The sequence below is a fragment of the Pyrus communis genome, chromosome 17 (genome assembly GCF_963583255.1).
Source record: "Pyrus communis chromosome 17, drPyrComm1.1, whole genome shotgun sequence".
Taxonomy (NCBI): Eukaryota; Viridiplantae; Streptophyta; class Magnoliopsida; order Rosales; family Rosaceae; genus Pyrus; species Pyrus communis.
Window position 1 is genome coordinate 17,780,074 of NC_084819.1, and position 21,022 is coordinate 17,801,095.

Genomic DNA, 21,022 nt, shown 5'->3' on the forward strand with positions numbered 1-21,022 from the left:
GTTGAAATAAATGTGCTCTTTTGTATGTGCAAATATTTGACCATTCATATTAAATAGAGTTATCTATGGCTTCACTTCTCCTTTGTCTATTTTCACACTCTCATTTTCTCTTTATTAAAATGAAAAACGAGCAAATAAAAAAGTATGGAAAAATAAAAATGTGAGTATGGATAGTACTGCCTTCCTAAACCATAAACCTTCTCTCTGCCATCCACTTTTATAATCTTTACCTTCACTCACAGTGCCAACAACAAGTATTACCAGCTTCGGCAACAGTTTCAATTATGGAAAGCGATTTCTGCAAATCGCGTAACGTGGAGCATGTGTTGTCGTTAGAGTTCATGTTTATAAGTGTGACAACTTACTCTGATTCTTTAAAAAAGTTAAATTTCCACTGTAAGACCAATTGACTATATGAGAAGTAACTCAGCTACTTCTAAGCATATGTTAGATTTGCCACAATACTTACCACAATACGTACCAAAGGCTTCAACATTCACCTACTCCTTTGCTATAAATACTCATCCTACCAATCATTTCCTATTCATTCACACATCCAAACTTTTCTCTTCCTCTTTGGCACTAACCTGCATTTTCTTTCTAATTAGCACCACCACCAATGGCGGCTGTCTTTGCTCTCTTTCTTGTGGCTTTTGCCACCGTCTTAGGCAGCTCTGTGGCTGATCCCGACATGCTTGAGGACATTTGCGTCGCCGACCTCACCGCCAGTAACTTCCTCTTCTTCTTCTTCTTCTTCATCTATATTTCGAGTGTTTCAGTATTCTAGTGCTAAAAGTGAACACAGGAATTCATGTCAAAAGAACAGAAGAAAAAGAAAAAAAAGCTAAAGTTGCCACTTTTCTTTGTCCCCTCAATTATTTCAAATTACAAGTGACCCTGTTCATTAGCAACTTTTCATGTTCTAATGATTTCAGGAGAGCGAAAATTAATGAAAATAATTTGAAAATTTAGAGTTTTAACGATAAGAACAAAATAAATGGTAAAGTGAATAGTATCAGGATTGACTTTTTAGTGTAAAAATATGGTTTTCGTTAAAATAAATAGGACCGGGATCTTTTCGTTAAAGTTCTATTTCAAAAGAGATTTGGCATTTCCTTTATTATTTTCTGTAACTTGTTGTGTTAATATTCTTAGCTTTTCTTTTATTTATAATTCTTTTGCTGGTTATTCACTTTATTGTGTTTATGTCTGGTAATCATGTTCCTAAGGTACCGTTTGGTACGCAGACAGGATAGAACGGGATGGAATGAGACAAAACGGAATGGGATAGAACGAAGATTTCATTCTATGGTTGGTACGTGAAGGATGGAACAGGGCAGTTATTCCATTCTGCGTCTGTTAAGCGCATGGCGAATGGAACCAAAAAATTAAATAACTAACATGCCCTAATTATGTCTGTTATATGATGCAATGTTTATGCGATGTGCTTATCTATGACATATATTTTTTTACTGAAAATATGACTTTAATCCTCAAATTCAAGTTTTTCTATATCAAACCCGACATAATTTTTTTACTCAAAAAAACCAGTGACTAGGATCCACCTAAGTGAATTCATTAATTACATTTACTTTACACATTTTACATTTTTAGATGCCTAAAATACCCCTATTGCATATTTGATGTGCACAATTAATTTTATGCAGATTGTATAGAGAGAGTGTCACATCCCGGCCCGGGTCGGATCACTTCTCGGGCCCGCTCCACCACCGTAGCACGATATTGTCCGCTTTGGGCCCCAACCACGCCCTCACGGTTTTGTTTTTGGGAACTCACGAGCAACTTCCCAGTGAGTCACCCATCATGGGATTGCTCTAACCCCCTTCTTGCTTAACTTCGGAGTTCCTGCGGAACCCAAAGCCAGTGAGCTCCCAAAATGCCTCGTGCTAGGTAGGGATGGAAATATACATATAAGGATCACTCCCTTGGGCGATATGGGATGTTACAATTCACCCCCCTTGGGGGCCCGACGTCCTCGTCGGCACACCACGGCCAGGGTTAGGCTCTGATACCAAATTGTCACATCCCGGCCCGGGTTGGATCACTTCCAGGGCCCGCTCCACCACCGTAGCACGATATTGTCCGCTTTTGGCCCCAACCACGCCCTCACGATTTTGTTTTTGGGAACTCACGAGCAACTTCCCAGTGGGTCACCCATCATGGAATTGCTCTAGCCCCCTTCTCGCTTAACTTCGGAGTTTCTACGGAATCCGAAGCCAGTGAGCTCCCAAAAGGCCTCGTGCTAGGTAGGGATGGAAATATACATATAAGGATCACTCCCCTGGGCGAGGTGAGATGTTACAGAGAGTTAATGATTTTGCAAAAAGAAAAATAAGACATTAATGTTAAAAAATTCATTGCATATTAATATCAAATATGAGAATTGTTGGCTTAATTCTATGTATTTGGCATTATGAGTTCATATATATATTTTTACAAAAAAAAAAACCTAATATATGTAATAATACATTAAAAAAAAAAGTAATTTACCTACCATGTACAAAAATGTTATTTGATTCAAAATGTGTATAAATATATATATATATATATATGTGTGTGTGTGTGTGTGTTTATATAATTAGACCATATTAATTTACCTACCTACTATTTTAACTGTTCATTTCCAATTATGCAAAATGTCACAACCCGTCCCGGAATTTTAATTCCGAGGACGTGAAGTTATGAAAATGCCCTTAAACGGGACTAAGGGGCGTAAAATATGTTGTAACTTGATGATTTGGGGATTGGGTAGGATCCCACCTCCCTCAAATCTCTCCCTCATTCCCGTACCTTGTCTCTCTCTCTCTCCTCCCTCACAAATCTCTCATTCTCTGAGAGTTCTCTCTCTCTCCTTCGAACTCACACAGACCACCCACAAACCACCCCAAAACTATGCCAACGAAGGATCTAAGACCACCATCGTACTCCTGAAGACCACACGAACACGATGGTACCAATTTCAGGTGAGTTTCACTTCGGAAAACATGGATTTCAATTTCACTGTGCGTGTGCACTGTTCATGCACACGTAAAACTTGATGTTTTCTGGGATTTTGAAGCTTGTAGGAAGCTTGGTGAGGTCCTAAGGAAGCTCGGAGTGCTTCGTTTGAAGGATTTGGACGTCGGGATCACGAACTGTAAGTCCGGCCGAATTTTCGTATTTTTGGAAACGTTTGATTCCGTTGTTTTTAGGCCCTAAAACTAGTCCAACGTGGTAGATTATGTTTAGGGCTTCATTTTGGTATAAATTACGTGAAAAATGGACGTAGGAACACGGAGAACGATAAGTTCAAAGTTTGGCCGGAGCTGTCGGGGCTTTTTCCGGCGAAACCACGGCGAGTTAGGGGTCGAGACAGGTATGGATGTGTTCGTCTCGTCAATACCTTCATTTTGATATATAGTACGTCGAAAATGGTTAAGAAATGAAGAAGTTATGACACTTTGAAATTTACCCAGAAATTCCGGCAAAACACCATCTCCGGCGAAACCAGTCCGGCGACGCGAGGAAGAAGACGCGCGCGTGGGCAGCGCGTGAACAGTGCGCGTGGGGGCGCGTGAGAGCTCCAAATTGAGTTCTGAAAATTGTCACGCGTTCGTGACGTCGTGTAGATCACCGTGGTATATTCATACACCCAAATTGAGCAACGTATGAGAAAGTTATGGACGAATGTTTGGTGTATGTGCGTTAAATAACGTCAATTTGGTTACTTTTTGTATAGGTGAAAATTGTACAGAAGAAGAATGTAACCAAGCTAGGGGAGGTTCAGGGACCTATGAGACGTCGATGTGATCAGTGAGTGGGCAGTTATTTTTCAGTATATATATATACGTATGCTTGACATATTTCCCAGAAAACGTATTTTAAAAGAAATACGAATTATATATCCTGTCATATATGCATCATATTTTAATATGTGCATTACCATAATTATGCATACTGTTGCATGGTGCTGAGGAGGCACAGGTAAGTGCCAGGTAAGCGGTATTCATGTGGTTATGCATTCCTGTTTATTATGCAATGGTAGTTTGAGAGGTTTAGAGAGCTCATAATCTGCACCCCCGGTGTTAGTGCTCCCGTCCAGGGCCAGGGCACAGCCTTCACGTGTATGTTCACCAGCACCGCATGCTCGTCTTGGATCCAAGTTAGGTGCAAGCCTGTCGTACAGACCACATTAGGTGGTTCCGACTTGTAGGTGACCCGCGATTTATCGCACAGCTTCACGTGATCGTAGCACTAGAGCATATATATATTACACCCAGCCTGTCGTACAGACCACGTTAGGTGGTTCCGACTCGTGTGCAGATTCAGATATTGAGTTGAGATTGGAGCTCTATCTGTAGCCGTACAGGTCACGTTAGGTGACTCCCGGCTGCCAGATTATATGTTATTGATGTGAATTACGCTTGAGCACTTACATTTGATTATGAGTTTCCGTTGTGGCATATTCTCGAGCATGAATGGCATATTTATGAGCATGAATGATATATCTTTGAGCATGACTGGCATATCTATACATACGTATATATGTTATTTTCTGGGAAACTATACTTGTTTTACAGCGAGGGGTTAGTATATGCAAAAGAGAAAAGAAGGTTTTGAATACGTTCGTTTTGCTGACCCACCCAATTTTGTTTTGCGCCCCTCCAGGTTTAAGGAAATGCAAAGGTGTGGTGACTACGAGGAAGTTCAACGGTGTTCTGACAGAATGGACCAAATAAGGACTCACCTTCGGGTGTTTCATTTTAGAAGTTGTATATTTTAAAGCTTCCATACTGTGTAAATGGTTACGTCACTCTCACGTGACGGCCAGCATGCCCTCCTTCGGGACGGGGTGTGTCAGTTGGTATCAGAGCCTAAGTTTCAATCTTGGACATCTTGAGAAGTTCTAGTGAATTCTGTCAGAACTACACCGCCTCGTAGCAAACCACGTAGTTAGAGGAACTTAGTCTCCCTGATTTAGCTGTTAGGTGAAACTATTATTTTGGTGATTCAGTATATTATCTAAAGGGATATTTTAAGATGGGTTATGAGTTGAATTTGAATCACCTTATGAAATGATGAACCTAAGGGAACAAAGTGATGGATTAACCGATTGGAAAAGACATTTTGGATTATGCAAGTTAAGGAAATCTGTCTTTTGAAGGTAAGTCAAGATGACTACCTGGTTTGAGTTATGAACTTGTATCCTGGTGGAAACAGGAGTATAATTCGTTGTCACCGGAGGAAACAGCCGATTGAGAATTGTTTAAGGACTTGTTTAAAGAAAAGAATTATTCCTTCGGCATCTTATGATGGTAGAAAGCAAGAGTTTGTAAATGTGAGACAAGGAAAGCTGACGATCAATGAGTATTATAGAAAGTTCTCAGACTTGCCTCGTCCCATTCGAATATTGCTGCTATTTTGATTGAAGTGTTATATTGTTTTAGGCTGGGTGGCATAAGGCAGTGGTACTTTGGGTGACCACTATCCATTGTAATTCTTATCAGGAGTATACAAGATGTTGTTGAGCCTTAAGAACTCTGAGAACATGTTCAGCGAGAGTAAAGAAGAATGATAAAAGAATGGGAATCAAAAGAGGACGATAAAGTTAATGATTCCTCATATCAAGAATATAGAAAGATTCGGAACTTCAAAAGAAGTGAAGCTAATTCTAGTTCTTTTGGCAAAGGTTTTAATGCCATTGACCAGAGGCGAAGTGATAGATGTATTGGTAATCTCAGATCTCAGAGACAAGGTGATTTTGGTAAGGGAAATGTACCTTTGTGCTGTAGGTACAATAATGGACACCTTTGAGAATGTAGGCAAGAAAGCATTGGGCGCTTTACAAGTGGATAGATGGGACATAGAACTGCAAATTATGTCCAAAGCCAATAGAAGTCCTAGCAGTCTTCTTTGCCACAACTGGCGCCGATCCAGCAAGTTCCTGGATCTATTAATTGTGGTCAGTTAGGCTGTGGTGTACATGAAAGAAGTATTTACACTAATAGAGATTGTGGGAGACAACAACAAGCCCAGGGATGTGTTAACCACACATCACTGCAAGATACTCAGAATTATTTGGATTTGATTAGGGGTACGATAATTATTCTTAATGACTTAGCTAGAGTCTATTTGTTAATAATGTAGAAATTTTACGTTATTAATGTTATTGCCTTGAAAGTAGTAAATAACCGCGGTTGAGACGTGTGTATGTATTTCCTAATGAGTGGCAAAATAGTAATATTACACCCTCGAGAGTTGTTGCTTACTTATCGAGACAACGATGATTTATCAGTATTGCGGGCTGCAGACCGTAATATTAATAACTTATTCGTGGATTCGTTAAGCAAGTAAACCGGTAGGTTATCCTATGTTAGTATCGTACTTATTTAGAGTGCTCAGTAATAGTAGAGTATGTATTGTTGCCAGCTATTTTTGTTTCATTAGATTGTGGATTTCGATGTTATTCTAGAGCATTCTATTATGATACTTGGCATGACATACATTCATATTGTCTAGCATTTTTGAGATATATTACGTATATGAGTATATACTTTAATTCCGGGAAACCAGTTATTTTCCATCGGTCTGGATGACTAGAGATTACTTTTGTAAGTATGCAAAGTGGAGTGAGGCAGGCCGTTATTTATGCTGTGAGAGCAAAGAGATTATTATTAAAAGGCTGCCAAGGATATTTATACCATGTGGTACTAAATGATGTCACTTCTAGTAGTGTGGAAGAAGTGGGAGTAGTCAAACATTTACCTGACGTTTTCCCTGAGAATTTACCTGGATTGCCGCCAGTCAAAGATGTAAAGTTCACTATTGATTTATCTCCAGGTACAAACCTTATATTATAGAATGTTGCCTTTTGAACTAAGAGAATTGGAAATTGGTTGATAAAGGTTTTATTCAACCTAGTACATTACTTTGGGGGAACCCCAGTTTATTGGTGAGAAAGAAAATGGACGTTAAGGCTGTGCTTTGATTATAAGCAGTTGAATCGAGTAACAATTGAAAACCGTTATTCGTAACCTCACATTGATGGTTGTTTGATCAGCTTCTAGGTGGTTGTATATTTTCTAAGTTTGATTTGAGGTCTGGATATTATTAGTTGAAGATTATTGGTGAGGATGCCCTTATGATAACTTTCAGGATTCGTTAAGGTCATTTCAAGTTTTGGTGATGCCATTCGGAGTGACGAATGCATCTACTACTTTATGAATTTGATGAATGAAGTATTCCAATGATATCTAGACCGATTTGTTATTGTTGCTATTGAAAGGATTGATAAGACTAGAGCAAAGTATGCTAAACATCTTAAATTGGTATTGCAAAGATCGAGGGAACGTTGGTTGTATGCTAAGTTTAGCAAATGCTAAAGTTAAATGAATCAAGTGGCATTCTAAGATTTGCTATATCTGCTGAAGGTATTCAAGTGAATCCTTAAAAGGCAGCAGGAATTGAGAAATTGGAATAACCACGAGCCGTAATTGAGATTCGGAATTTCTTAGCTTACCAGACTATCTCGGATGGTTGTGAAAGATTTTTCAGTCATTGCTTTGTCATTGACGAGGTTGTTGAGAAAAGAGGTTATGTATGAGTGGGAAGGAAATTGTGAGCAAAGGATTCAACAACTGAAGCATTTCCTCACTCATGCACGTAATTTAGTATTCCCAGAGAATAGTGGTAATCATAAAATTTTAGTGATGTTTCTTGAATGGTATGGGATGCATGTTGATGCAAATGTTAGGGTGATTACATACGTTTCACGACGAAAAGAACCTCATGAAATGAATTACCCTACTGGTGATTTGGAAGTCATGATTACCATTCTTGCTGTGAAGTTATGAAGACATTATATTTGGTAAGAATGCAAGATTTTTACGAATCCAAAAAGTCTCCAATATCCATTACTTGGAAGGATTTTGATATGAGGCAGCGAAGGTGGATTGAATTGTTTAATGAACATGATTGTACGACCAGGGTGATCGTAAAATTGTTCTAGCTGATGCACTTGGTGAAAAGACTGTGGTAAGAATTAATGTCTAGCACGCTTGCCAATATTGTCTTCTTATGGATTGGAAATCAACTGAAGTAAAGTTGAGAATGAAAGATTGAGAAGAAGTTGTAATTGCTAATTTTCAAGTTAAGTCTTTTTAGTAAGGTCGTACTCAAGACTCAAATGGTTAACGAAGAAAATTAAGAATTAACCAAGGCAAAGAAAGAAGGGAGAAAGAAAGATTGCTGAGTTCGAGAATAGGATGGTTATGATTGAACTTGAAGTGTTAGTTGATCAATGTACCAAGTTAGTACATTTACTCCAGTGTTGAGTAACAACCACAGTGCAACAGTACTTATATGTTTTATGGAGAAGAGATTTGGGTTACGGAACTGCTGAGTTTCTTAAGTATGTTGGTTGCACAGTTTCCAAAGTAACGCCATAAGGACCATGAAATGTGTCGATTTTTGTTGATTTGTGGAAGAAATGCTTCTGGATAGAGAAGATTCGATCACGAAAGAGTTTTGGTAGGCCCTGAAACTATGGATGAGTCTTCTCAAAGTATTCAGGTGATTAAGTTTAACCTGAGAGTAGCCAGGAATGGCAAAAGAGATTAATAGTTGAACATGTCACTAATCGAGTGTTTAACGTAGACGATCTTATAATTTTGAAGTTTTTACTTTAGAAAAGTAAGATTCGGCTGGGAAAGGAAAGCAAATTAAGTCCTAAGTACATCGGACTTTATGTGATCATCGAAGAGTAAGTGAAGTTGCTTGAATTACTTCCAGAGTTATTGTAAGAGCATGATGTGTTTCATGATTCAACATTTTTAGAAATTTCATCACGAAAAGAAATAGTGAGATTTGGAAAGGAGACAAAATAAGTCTTAAACACATCAGACCGTTTTTGACCACTAAAGGAATCGATGAAGTTGCATACAAGTGGTGATGTCTTCAAAATTGGCTAAGGTGCATAATGTATTATATTTCGATGTGTTGTCACTAGGTGGCAGATTCGTCACATGGAGTTCCGGTGCAACTGTTGAGAATTAATCCGGATTAAACTGGTTGAGGAACCAAGGACGACTTTGGATTGGAAAAAGAATGTATTGAGAGAGATTTATCCGAAGCTATTGTATGAGTTTAGATGATTAAGTTGGTTGTTGGAATTTCGGGGACGAAATTCTATAAGGAGGGAAGGTTGTCACAACCCGTCCCGGAATTTTAATTCCGAGGACGTGAAGTTATGAAAATGCCCTTAAACGGGACTAAGGGGCGTAAAATATGTTGTAACTTGATGATTTGGGGATTGGGTAGGATCCCACCTCCCTCAAATCTCTCCCTCATTCCCGTACCTTGTCTCTCTCTCTCTCCTCCCTCACAAATCTCTCATTCTCTGAGAGTTCTCTCTCTCTCCTTCGAACTCACACAGACCACCCACAAACCACCCCAAAACTATGCCAACGAAGGATCTAAGACCACCATCGTACTCCTGAAGACCACACGAACACGATGGTACCAATTTCATGTGAGTTTCACTTCGGAAAACATGGATTTCAATTTCACTGTGCGTGTGCACTGTTCATGCACACGTAAAACTTGATGTTTTCTGGGATTTTGAAGCTTGTAGGAAGCTTGGTGAGGTCCTAAGGAAGCTCGGAGTGCTTCGTTTGAAGGATTTGGACGTCGGGATCACGAACTGTAAGTCCGGCCGAATTTTCGTATTTTTGGAAAAGTTTGATTCCGTTGTTTTTAGGCCCTAAAACTAGTCCAACGTGGTAGATTATGTTTAGGGCTTCATTTTGGTATAAATTACGTGAAAAATGGACGTAGGAACACGGAGAACGATAAGTTCAAAGTTTGGCCGGAGCTGTCGGGGCTTTTTCCGGCGAAACCACGGCGAGTTAGGGGTCGAGACAGGTATGGATGTGTTCGTCTCGTCAATACCTTCATTTTGATATATAGTACGTCGAAAATGGTTAAGAAATGAAGAAGTTATGACACTTTGAAATTTACCCAGAAATTCCGGCAAAACACCATCTCCGGCGAAACCAGTCCGGCGACGCGAGGAAGAAGACGCGCGCGTGGGCAGCGCGTGAACAGTGCGCGTGGGGGCGCGTGAGAGCTCCAAATTGAGTTCTGAAAATTGTCACGCGTTCGTGACGTCGTGTAGATCACCGTGGTATATTCATACACCCAAATTGAGCAACGTATGAGAAAGTTATGGACGAATGTTTGGTGTATGTGCGTTAAATAACGTCAATTTGGTTACTTTTTGTATAGGTGAAAATTGTACAGAAGAAGAATGTAACCAAGCTAGGGGAGGTTCAGGGACCTATGAGACGTCGATGTGATCAGTGAGTGGGCAGTTATTTTTCAGTATATATATATACGTATGCTTGACATATTTCCCAGAAAACGTATTTTAAAAGAAATACGAATTATATATCCTGTCATATATGCATCATATTTTAATATGTGCATTACCATAATTATGCATACTGTTGCATGGTGCTGAGGAGGCACAGGTAAGTGCCAGGTAAGCGGTATTCATGTGGTTATGCATTCCTGTTTATTATGCAATGGTAGTTTGAGAGGTTTAGAGAGCTCATAATCTGCACCCCCGGTGTTAGTGCTCCCGTCCAGGGCCAGGGCACAGCCTTCACGTGTATGTTCACCAGCACCGCATGCTCGTCTTGGATCCAAGTTAGGTGCAAGCCTGTCGTACAGACCACATTAGGTGATTCCGACTTGTAGGTGACCCGCGATTTATCGCACAGCTTCACGTGATCGTAGCACTAGAGCATATATATATTACACCCAGCCTGTCGTACAGACCACGTTAGGTGGTTCCGACTCGTGTGCAGATTCAGATATTGAGTTGAGATTGGAGCTCTATCTGTAGCCGTACAGGTCACGTTAGGTGACTCCCGGCTGCCAGATTATATGTTATTGATGTGAATTACGCTTGAGCACTTACATTTGATTATGAGTTTCCGTTGTGGCATATTCTCGAGCATGAATGGCATATTTATGAGCATGAATGATATATCTTTGAGCATGACTGGCATATCTATACATACGTATATATGTTATTTTCTGGGAAACTATACTTGTTTTACAGCGAGGGGTTAGTATATGCAAAAGAGAAAAGAAGGTTTTGAATACGTTCGTTTTGCTGACCCACTCAATTTTGTTTTGCGCCCCTCCAGGTTTAAGGAAATGCAAAGGTGTGGTGACTACGAGGAAGTTCAACGGTGTTCTGACAGAATGGACCAAATAAGGACTCACCTTCGGGTGTTTCATTTTAGAAGTTGTATATTTTAAAGCTTCCATACTGTGTAAATGGTTACGTCACTCTCACGTGACGGCCAGCATGCCCTCCTTCGGGACGGGGTGTGTCACAAAATATTGTATACCAACAACAAAATATTGAGTAAACTTAGGAATTGGATCATGCTTTTGATTTTATCTTTTACCTACAAACAATCATATACATATTACTTTATATATTTTTACAATCATATACATATTACTTTATATATTTTTACCAAAAAATGTCCCTAATAGGCTAATATATGTAATAATACATGAAAAATAATTTACCTACCATGTATACAAAAATGTTATTTGATTCAAAATATATAATCTAGGTTTTCTCAATTAAAAAAAATAAAAAAAAAATATATATATATATAATCTAGGTGTAGTGTGTGTGTGTATATATATATATTATATAATTGGAACAAATTAATTTACCTACCTACAAATTAATTTCCAATAACTTACCTACAAAAAATTATACCCCATGTGTAATATAATATCTTTTTTTTCACTAATACATGGAGAATAATTTACCCATAACAAGAAGAAATATAATTTGATGTATTATATTGAAAAATATTATGTCATACCTATATTTATACAACAATAAAACGTGCCTAATATATGCAACAGTACATGAAAAATAATTTACCTACAAGTTAGAGAAGTGTTATTTGATTCAAAATATATAATACGGATTTAGTATAATTTTTTTTAATAATTGGAACAAATTAATTTACTTCCCAATTAATGCAAAATATATATATCACAAAAAGGTAAATTTTTGGTATGATATGGATACAATTAATGCAATACAACAGTTTATATATTTCATTGCACTTTTTCTACAAATTTTAATTTGGAATAAATTTAGGGATTTGGGAAAGTGACATCGGTGTAAATAAATTGTATTAGTAGGTCAATAGTGTTTTGCTGTGGTTGCAGATTTTAAATTTAGGCTTTTATTGAACGTTTATTTGTAGATGAGTTTTTATCTAAGAATCTTGAATTATAAGGGCCAAAATCTAAATCATCATATTTTTTACACTAGCTAATATCAATACTTTTTTGTTGTTTTATTAATTCATTTTATTAATTGTTTATTATTTACACTTTTTTATTTGACTCTCTCTCTCTCTCTCCCCTGTCTCTCTACTTTCTCTTCTTCCATATGCTTCTTGTTCTTCACATGCCCAGATTGCTCCTAGTAAAAATCAAACTTAGTAAATCAAACCCATACTTTCTCTTCATTTCATTTTCTTTCTCTTCAATTCAAACCCATATTTCTCTTCTTTTAATTTATTTTTCTTCAAATCAAACACAGAAAAATCCCAAATTATTATTATTTTTTTTCAATTTACAGAGGCCTCGTCGGATCTGCAAATTCATTTCAATCAATTTCTACAGCATAGTCATCGTCCTCCTTGTAGTGTCGTCGTCGTCGTCCTCCCTAGGCTTACGGTGATGACCTGGCTATGGTTACGGCACCGAAGAAGAAGGTGGAGCGCAGAGGGATTGAACAGGCGGACGTGGAGGAGCTTCGACATTGTCAATGACGGCCTTGGTCTCCTCTTTGTGTTTTTTGTCGTCAGCGGAAGAGGCTCGGTGGTGCATGCTATGCGAGTCCTGGGCGTCACTGGCGATAGTCTCATCGTGGGACTAGCAAGGAGGAGGGAGGTGGCGGGAGGAAGTTGGGTTTGGGTTCGGATGGGTTTGCTGGGATTGGGTTAGCCATAGTTGGGTTGCCAGGTTTGTGGTGGAGGAGGAGGAGGCTACATGAAAGAGGGAGGGTAGACGAGAGGGAGGCTACGAGAAAGAAAGGGAGGGTAGACAGTGGAATTAATGAAAAAAAATAGGGGTATTGTTGTCCAAAAAAATTATAATTTTGTGTTCCATGTGCTGGAACAAGTCGCTTCCGGGGGAAGGTGGAACGAAAAAAATGACTAAAATTCGTTTCACAGGACAACACGTCCCAAACAATTTAGTGCACCAAACGTGAGACGAGTGCGTTCCATCCCATCCCACGTACTAAACGGTACCTAATTGTCCCCAATATTTAAACACATTCAGCCATTAAACATATAATTGAAGCTGATTAAGTAAACCCAATTTATGATTTCTAGAAAAAATTAAGAAAAATCTATGATTTGATTACCCGACTCTTGTAAAGCGGAGAGCCTTGTTGGCTTAGGGTTGCCCCTTGATTAGCTTAATTTTCTCTCACTTTATTATTGTTGAGCCTACTAATCATGTTTCTGCAAGGAGCTTGTAGGTCGGTTGGTTTAAGACCATCCTCACTTGCACCCGAGGTTCCAAGTAATAAGAACCCTAATTAGCCCCCAACAAACAAGCACATTGATCCACTAATACACTAGAACCTGATTAAAAATAAACCCAATTCATGATTCATGATTTCAGGAAATTAAGTATCAGTTTTAGTACAATTTCTTGCTTAATCCAAGTGAATTGTGGTACATAACACAGCGGTGAAAGTCAATGGATTCGTCTGCAAGGACGCAGCAAATGCAACAGCAGAGGACTTTTTCTTCACCGGACTAGCCAAACCAGGCCTCACCAACAACACGTTCGGCTCCATGGCGACTTTAGCCAATGTCCCCGGCCTCAACACCCTCGGCGTTTCGCTTGCCAGAATCGACTTTGCCCCCGGCGGAATTAACCCACCCCACACTCACCCCAGAGCCACAGAAATTGTTTACGTTCTTGAAGGAGAATTGGACGTTGGGTTTATTACCACAGCAAACAAGCTCATCAGAAAAACTATTAAGCAAGGTGAAGTCTTTGTGTTCCCCAAAGGGTTGGTTCATTTCCAAAACAACAATGAGAAGAGCCCGGCTTCCATGATTGCCGCCTTCAACTCTCAGCTGCAGGGCAGATTGGACATTGCCCTCACATTGTTCGCTGCCACGCCGGAGGTGCTGGATAATGTGCTGACCAAGACGTTCCAGGTGGGAACCAAGCAGGTTGACAAAATCAAGTCTAATCTAGCACCCAAGGCCTAGAGAGCTGCTTTGTTTCTTTGTGTTTATAATTTGATGGACTGGGGTGATGATCCTTGTATTTTCTCTCCTTGATTGGTCCAAACTAGCATTTGAGCCCGCGCGATGTCGCGAGTTGTAAAACTATGTTATATGTATGAAATCTATTGAAATCTATTTACATCCATAGCAGAATCTAAAAGTCATCTGAAGTGTTTTTAGAGATCACAAAATATAAATGTCGGTTGTGTAAATGTAGAAAATCTTAAATGCATTTGGGCACACATACCCTGGTATGCTACAACTAAAATAATGTAATGTGGCTCATCCATATTTTTTCATTTACATTTTGAACCGCTTGTTATCCAAAATACTGTAGCAACCTTTATAAAATAGATTCATTAGATTGGTTGATCGAAGCTAATTTGACCGAAGATCAGTTAGGACAGTCCGTTCATCTCGTGCATTTGGAGCTCAGGTACAGCTTGGCAATTGAATTCATAACATTGATGTCTAATAGATATTGAATACTTACTATGGATTTCATGGATGATTCGGTTGCTTGGATTACAAGTTAACCAATCATCACGAGATGCTGATTTGATGTTTTGGATCAGGATCACACACGCCGGTGGTGGGATTCCAGAAGCATTGCTGAACCAGATGTTTGGAAATAAAGGAGACATATCTGAGGAGGGCATTAGCCTGCTCGTCAGCAGCAAACTGGTGAAGCTCATGAATGGAGACGTACGGTATCACTACTACAAAATTACCTATAACTGGCGGTCCTAAAATTGAGAAGTATCATATGAGAACCTAAAGTATATTCACCTGGTGATGCGACTGTGAGTTGTATAGCAGCAACGGAGTGAAGAAACTTGCAGAGAGAGCTATACGGTGGTGCTATGGGAGTGGCCTGAGACTGCAATTCGTATACGGAAAACCGCAGAGCAGCGGCACTGTGACTATGAATTTGGGATTTTTAGTTGTGATTTTGGGAGAGATGAAGGGAGAAGGAGAAGGGGAGAAGAACAGGAGAAGGAAAGGGGGAATGAATGCAACGGGAAGAAGAAGAAACTGGGGAAGCGAGAAGGCAGCGTCGCAAGGAAGAGAGAAAGGGGTTTTATGTAGGGTTAAAATATTTCCAGCGGCTCAAACCGACATCACTCTTTTATGTGTAAAGAATATAATTAAAATCTGTCGGCTAGAACTGACATCGTCTTTTTCGTTTGAAAAAATGGTGGGAAATATCCCACCCAAAATTTTGTCACACGAGATACGTATTTAAAAAAATAAAAACACCAACCTGTCGGCTACAACCGTCAGGAAGTTTGAAAATATTTATAAAAAAAAATATACTGTCGGGTAGAAGTGCAAGAAATAGCTCCTTAATCAACATTAACTTTATGTCGTTTAAAAGCGACACTATTCCTTTTTTATACGACACCATCATTTAAAAAATTAAAAACTATGTCGGTTAAAAATTGAAAACTATGTCGGTTTTGTCCAACATTAACATTCTATGTTGGTTATAACCGACAGTACTTCCAACACCATGTAAAGAGGCTGTCGGAAATGTCTTATCTGCCAGTATATTATATAAAACCGACACCAGTCTCCGACATAATAAGCCACTTTTGTAGTAATGTATCTTAAGGAAGAAGGCAAGTCAACCTTCTTGATATCCGTGGAACTCGCGGCTGCATACAAGATGAAGCCCTAAGACAATTCTCAACGGCAAACGACACCGATCCTCAAATGTGCATACAGCCAACCTAAAAGGCGCGAGAGTTGAACGTTGCATCTTTGACATGCCTTGTAGTTTCAAGTAACACATCCTTCTTCCGTTGGACCATTTGTATCGATTTAACCTGTAAATGCGCATGTCTGTCCCGTGTTCTTTAAGTGGTCTTTGGCTTGTGACGGATTTTGCAGAACTTGAGAGCAATGTGTGAAGAATAATTGAAAGAGAAAATGGTGAAAGATTTTGCAATTTCTGCTGAGGATGAAGTTTGTAATTGTGCGTAATTTCATGTTTTTGGCTTTGTTTTAGCTTATGTAATAAAGGGACTTTGGTCACGGCTCATCTTGGATTTGATGTCAGGAGCTGGTGAATATCATGATGGTGACATTAAAAAGCTGACATGTTTAGGTAAGTATTTCAAACCTCTAAAAAAATGGACTGTCGTGGTTTTATCACTAGCTAATCCCATTTTTAAAGAAAAATAAAATAAAAAGACGTTGGTCGTTCAAATGATTGGACTGTTTTTATTGATCTCAACATGTGACAAGATTTAAATGGTGGAAAAATTGGGAAAATCTAGCGTTAAAGAAAACAAATTTGCTTAAATCCCAAGCATGTAGCACTATAGTCCACTCATAAAGTAAGAATTAATTCCATTTTTCACTTACAGACGTAAGCATAATCATATTAGTTGAAATAAATGTGCTCTTTGTATGTGCCAATATCCGACCATTCATTTTAAACAGAGTTATCTATGGCTTCACTTCGTCTTCATCTATTTTCACTCTCATTTTTCCTTTATTAAAATGAAAAACGAGCAAAAAAAAGAAGTAATGAAAAACAAAAATGTCAGTGTGGATAGCATCGTCTTCCTAAATCCTAAATCTTTCTCTCTCCCACTCACTTTTACAGGACTAGGATTCTCTCCGTATTTTCATCCCCTCCTCTCACATTCTCTTATTTTAAAAAGAAGTAATATAAGATATTAACGTGGCTTAACCGTGATCGTTCAAATAGGAAGAGAGGTAAAAAAAAATGGGAGAGAGAATCCTACTCCACTTTTATGATTGCGGAAGGAAGATTCTGCGACGGCCCATTAGTTTTGAGTTTTAGGGTTTTAGTGTGCCCACCGAATCAGTTCTGTCTGGATTCGCACATCGTCGCCCTCGTTCGACCTTTCTCTCTTCATCTTATCTTCTTCGTTCAATTCTAATCCAGCAATCAAGCAACTAGTCCAGGAGCAAAATCTACACCTTGGATTTTGACGATGGATATTAAGGTTGTTTCGTTCCCCGCCGAGAACCCTCCGCTCGCGGAGCTCGTCGCGGCCAAGCTCGCCGGGATTTCTCTCCCAACCGACGCCTCTCTCCCTCCTGATTCCCCTTATTCTTTTCAGTTCTCCAATGGGTGAACCCTAAACCCTATTACTTTTCTCCGATTGGTATTTTTTTATCAGTCATTTGTTATTTTTTTGCGAAGGGTTAAATTAGATGTTGAATGCATTTGTGGATTTAGGTTGAAATTACATGGAAAAAATGTACTTCTTCGATATATGGGTCGGATTGCGAAATTGTATGGGGAGAATGCATTCGAAGCTGGGAAGATTGATGAGTGGCTTGAGTACGCGCCTGTGCTCTCACAGGGTTCTGCGTTTGAGATTGCTTGTAAGCATTTGGATGAATATTTGGGAAGCAATACTTTTTTCGCCAATCAATCTTTGTCGATCGCTGATATCGCAATCTGGTCCGGTCTTGCAGGTATAGCTTTGATTCCCTTACGGTTTGTTGGTCGTTGTTTATGATCTTTTTTTAGCATGATTATGAAGAAGTAGAAATTTAAGGACAAGTAACATAAATGCAAGTGCTTTTTGGGTCTTTGGGACTGCTGTCTTCTGCTCGAGAGCGATTCTGCTAGACGTGCTTTTATTGCAACCATTGTTAATTTTTATCAAAGGAGGTGCTTTCTGAAGGAGCACCTAGCAGGTGTTTTTTTCCAGAAAGTGCTTCCATGACCCAGAAGTGCTTTTTAAGTTAATCTATCAAACGTTGGCTGCCAGAAAGGCAATCTCAAACCGGCCCTAATACGTGTTTCTTTGCAGGAACTGGGAAAAGATGGGAGAGTTTGAGGAATTCAAAGAAGTATCCAAACCTTTCTCGGTGGTTCAATTCCCTATTAGCCGGATATGGTGATGCTCTGAATGAAGTCACTGCTACCTTCATCGGCAAGAAGGGCTCAGGAAAGCCAATTGCAGCTAAAGCAAAAGGCAATCAGGCTGATCCACAATCAAAGGGTGCAAATGGAGATGCATCTGAGAAAGGTAAAGCAGGAAGCAAACCAACATTTGAAGTAGATCTTCCTGAAGCAGAGGTTGGGAAGGTTCGACTGAGATTTGCGCCAGAACCCAGTGGTTATCTTCACATTGGACACTCAAAAGCAGCGTTATTGAATCAGTATTTTGCTCAACGGTATCAGGGTCAGCTTATTGTGCGGTTTGATGATACAAATCCTGATAAAGAAAGCAATGAGTTTGTGGACAATATTCTCAAGGATATTGAGACTTTGGGTATCAAGTATGAAAAGGTTACCTATACTTCAGATTACTTTCCTCAGTTAATGAAAATGGCCGAGAATTTGATTCGCCAGGGTAAAGCATATGTTGATGATACGCCACGTGAAGAGATGAAGAAAGAAAGGATGGATGGCATTGAATCAAAATGTAGAAACAACAGTCTAGAGGAGAATCTTAAATTATGGAATGAGATGATTGCTGGGTCTAAGAGGGGTAGGGAGTGCTGTGTCCGTGGGAAGCTGGATATGCAGGATCCAAATAAATCTGTCCGTGATCCAGTTTATTATCGCTGCAATCCAACACCACATCATCGGATTGGGTCCAAGTACAACTTATACCCAACTTATGATTTTGCCTGTCCATTTGTTGATTCCATAGAAGGTATCACACATGCACTTCGATCTAGTGAGTATCATGATCGCAATGCTCAGTACTATCGAGTTCAAGAGGACATGGGACTGCGAAAAGTTCATATCTATGAATTTAGTAGATTGAACATGGTTTATACGCTTCTCAGCAAGCGCAAGCTATTGTGGTTCGTTCAAAATGAGAAGGTTAGTGGATGGGACGATCCTCGTTTTCCAACTGTCCAAGGAATTGTGCGCAGAGGTCTCAAAGTTGAAGCCTTAATACAATTCATTCTTGAGCAGGTAAGACACTAGTCTGTCGTAGTATTATGCATAAAGAAGTTATGAGCTATGCCTATAACATATATATATATATATATATGTATATATATATATATATCTATATATATATATATATATATATATATATATATATAATGCCTGACCAATGCTTCTTATTATGTCCTTAATTGTTTTTCCTTACTCGGTACTAGTTTGTGTACATAAGATGAAAAGTCAATTTATACACCCTTCTGAATGATTAATTTTAGGGGGCTTCGAAAAATCTGAATCTCATGGAATGGGACAAACTCTGGACTATTAATAAGAAGATAATCGATCCTGTATGCCCAAGACATACTGCCGTCATTGAAGAGCGCCGCGTGTTGATGACCCTGACCAATGGTCCTGAGAAACCATTTGTCCGCATCATTCCTAGGCATAAGAAGTATGAAGGTGCTGGGGAGAAGGCAACAACATACACAAGGAGGATATGGCTAGACTTTGCTGACGCGGAGGCCATCAAAGTAGACGAGGAAGTAACCTTGATGGATTGGGGGAATGCCATAGTTAAGGGAATTGAGAAGGACGAAGACGGAAATCTCAAACTCACAGGGGTCTTGCATCCCGAGGGTTCTGTTAAGACCACAAAATTGAAACTCACCTGGCTCCCTGAATCAGATGAGCTTGTTAAGCTCTCATTGATGGAGTTTGATCATCTGATAACAAAGAAGAAGGTACGTGCCAATCAACAAATGTGAAGTTTTTGTTCTTAGCGTATTACTAATCAATTAGTCTGTCGATTGTAAAACACCTTGAATTTTCTTTTCATAAGGATGGGAAGGGAACTTGGGGTTGCGGTAGTTTGTTTAACAGCCTGATGCTTAACTCAGTCACAAAGGATGCTTCATATGTGTACCTTTAATTGTAGTGTATGGAAGATTTCATGTTTGAGGGGGAAATATGCGGAGTTTATCTCGAAAATCATATTATAAGATAGAAATATAAGTGATAAAAGACCGATCCAAGCAAAACGTTTTAGCTGATTCTTTTTTTTTTTCTTCTGTAAGTGATGTAATATGTACAGGCTGAGTTACATATTTGTTTTTGTAACTTGTGATTGCAGCTCGAAGAAGATGAGAATTTCGTTGATGTTGTTAACCCATGTACCGAAAAGGAGACTGCAGCACTTGGGGATTCCAACATGCGAAATCTCAAGCGTGGGGATATATTGCAGCTCGAGAGGAAAGGATATTTCCGATGCGATGTTCCCTACGTCAGGCCGTCAAAGCCCATTGTTCTATTTGCAATCCCCGACGGCAGGCAGCAGACTGGATTGAAGTAAAACCTTTACCTTTTTATCGTGTTTTCTACATTGCTGTTCTAGACACGTCTTAACTGCATTATGTATTGTTGGTTACATTTCGGTTTAGTACTTCTAATTTTTATGGAAATGCAGTTTATCTTTGTGTTTGAACTGGCTGTCGCATTGTTGATTTCCGCACTCTTTTTTAAGTCTTTGAATTGAACGGATCAAAAGAGAATCAAGAGGAGTGCAGAAGGAGAAAATAGGCGTGCAGAAATCATATTCCCACCAGAATATAGTATAGTTAATACATCATCATAGTTTAAACGTTAATTTAAAATAAATAGGCCCATGCTGAAACGTTACCATGATAATTAAACAATAGTTAGTGTCATTAGCTACAACTAATCATGGTTTTAACGCTAGAATATTAAGTTTAGGCTTGTTTTATCATAT

At 39.1% G+C, this 21,022-nt stretch overlaps 2 protein-coding genes across 2 annotated transcripts; both read left to right on the top strand.

The window, feature by feature from the left end:
* Window positions 1–541: 541 nt before the first annotated feature.
* On the top strand, window positions 542–14,345 carry LOC137721683 (rhicadhesin receptor-like). The gene is made up of 2 exons (XM_068460708.1): window positions 542–728; window positions 13,810–14,345. The coding sequence occupies exons 1-2, from the start codon at window positions 620–622 to the stop codon at window positions 14,343–14,345; spliced, it is 645 nt and encodes a 214-aa protein (XP_068316809.1). The 5' UTR covers window positions 542–619.
* A 2,790-nt stretch (window positions 14,346–17,135) lies between these two features.
* LOC137722299 (glutamate--tRNA ligase, cytoplasmic) lies at window positions 17,136–20,727 on the top strand. The gene is made up of 5 exons (XM_068461265.1): window positions 17,136–17,472; window positions 17,581–17,822; window positions 18,164–19,284; window positions 19,533–19,997; window positions 20,387–20,727. The coding sequence occupies exons 1-5, from the start codon at window positions 17,333–17,335 to the stop codon at window positions 20,603–20,605; spliced, it is 2,187 nt and encodes a 728-aa protein (XP_068317366.1). The 5' UTR covers window positions 17,136–17,332; the 3' UTR covers window positions 20,606–20,727.
* The last annotated feature ends 295 nt before the right edge of the window (window positions 20,728–21,022 follow it).

Coding starts and splice junctions, on each gene's coding strand:
- LOC137721683 (XM_068460708.1), top strand. CDS start 620: ATGGCGGCTGTCTTTGCTCTCTTTCTTGTGGCTTTTGCCACCGTCTTA. Junction 729..13,809: donor CGTCGCCGACCTCACCGCCA/GTAACTTCCTCT, acceptor TACATAACACAG/CGGTGAAAGTCAATGGATTC.
- LOC137722299 (XM_068461265.1), top strand. CDS start 17,333: ATGGATATTAAGGTTGTTTCGTTCCCCGCCGAGAACCCTCCGCTCGCG. Junction 17,473..17,580: donor TCTTTTCAGTTCTCCAATGG/GTGAACCCTAAA, acceptor TTGTGGATTTAG/GTTGAAATTACATGGAAAAA. Junction 17,823..18,163: donor AATCTGGTCCGGTCTTGCAG/GTATAGCTTTGA, acceptor GTTTCTTTGCAG/GAACTGGGAAAAGATGGGAG.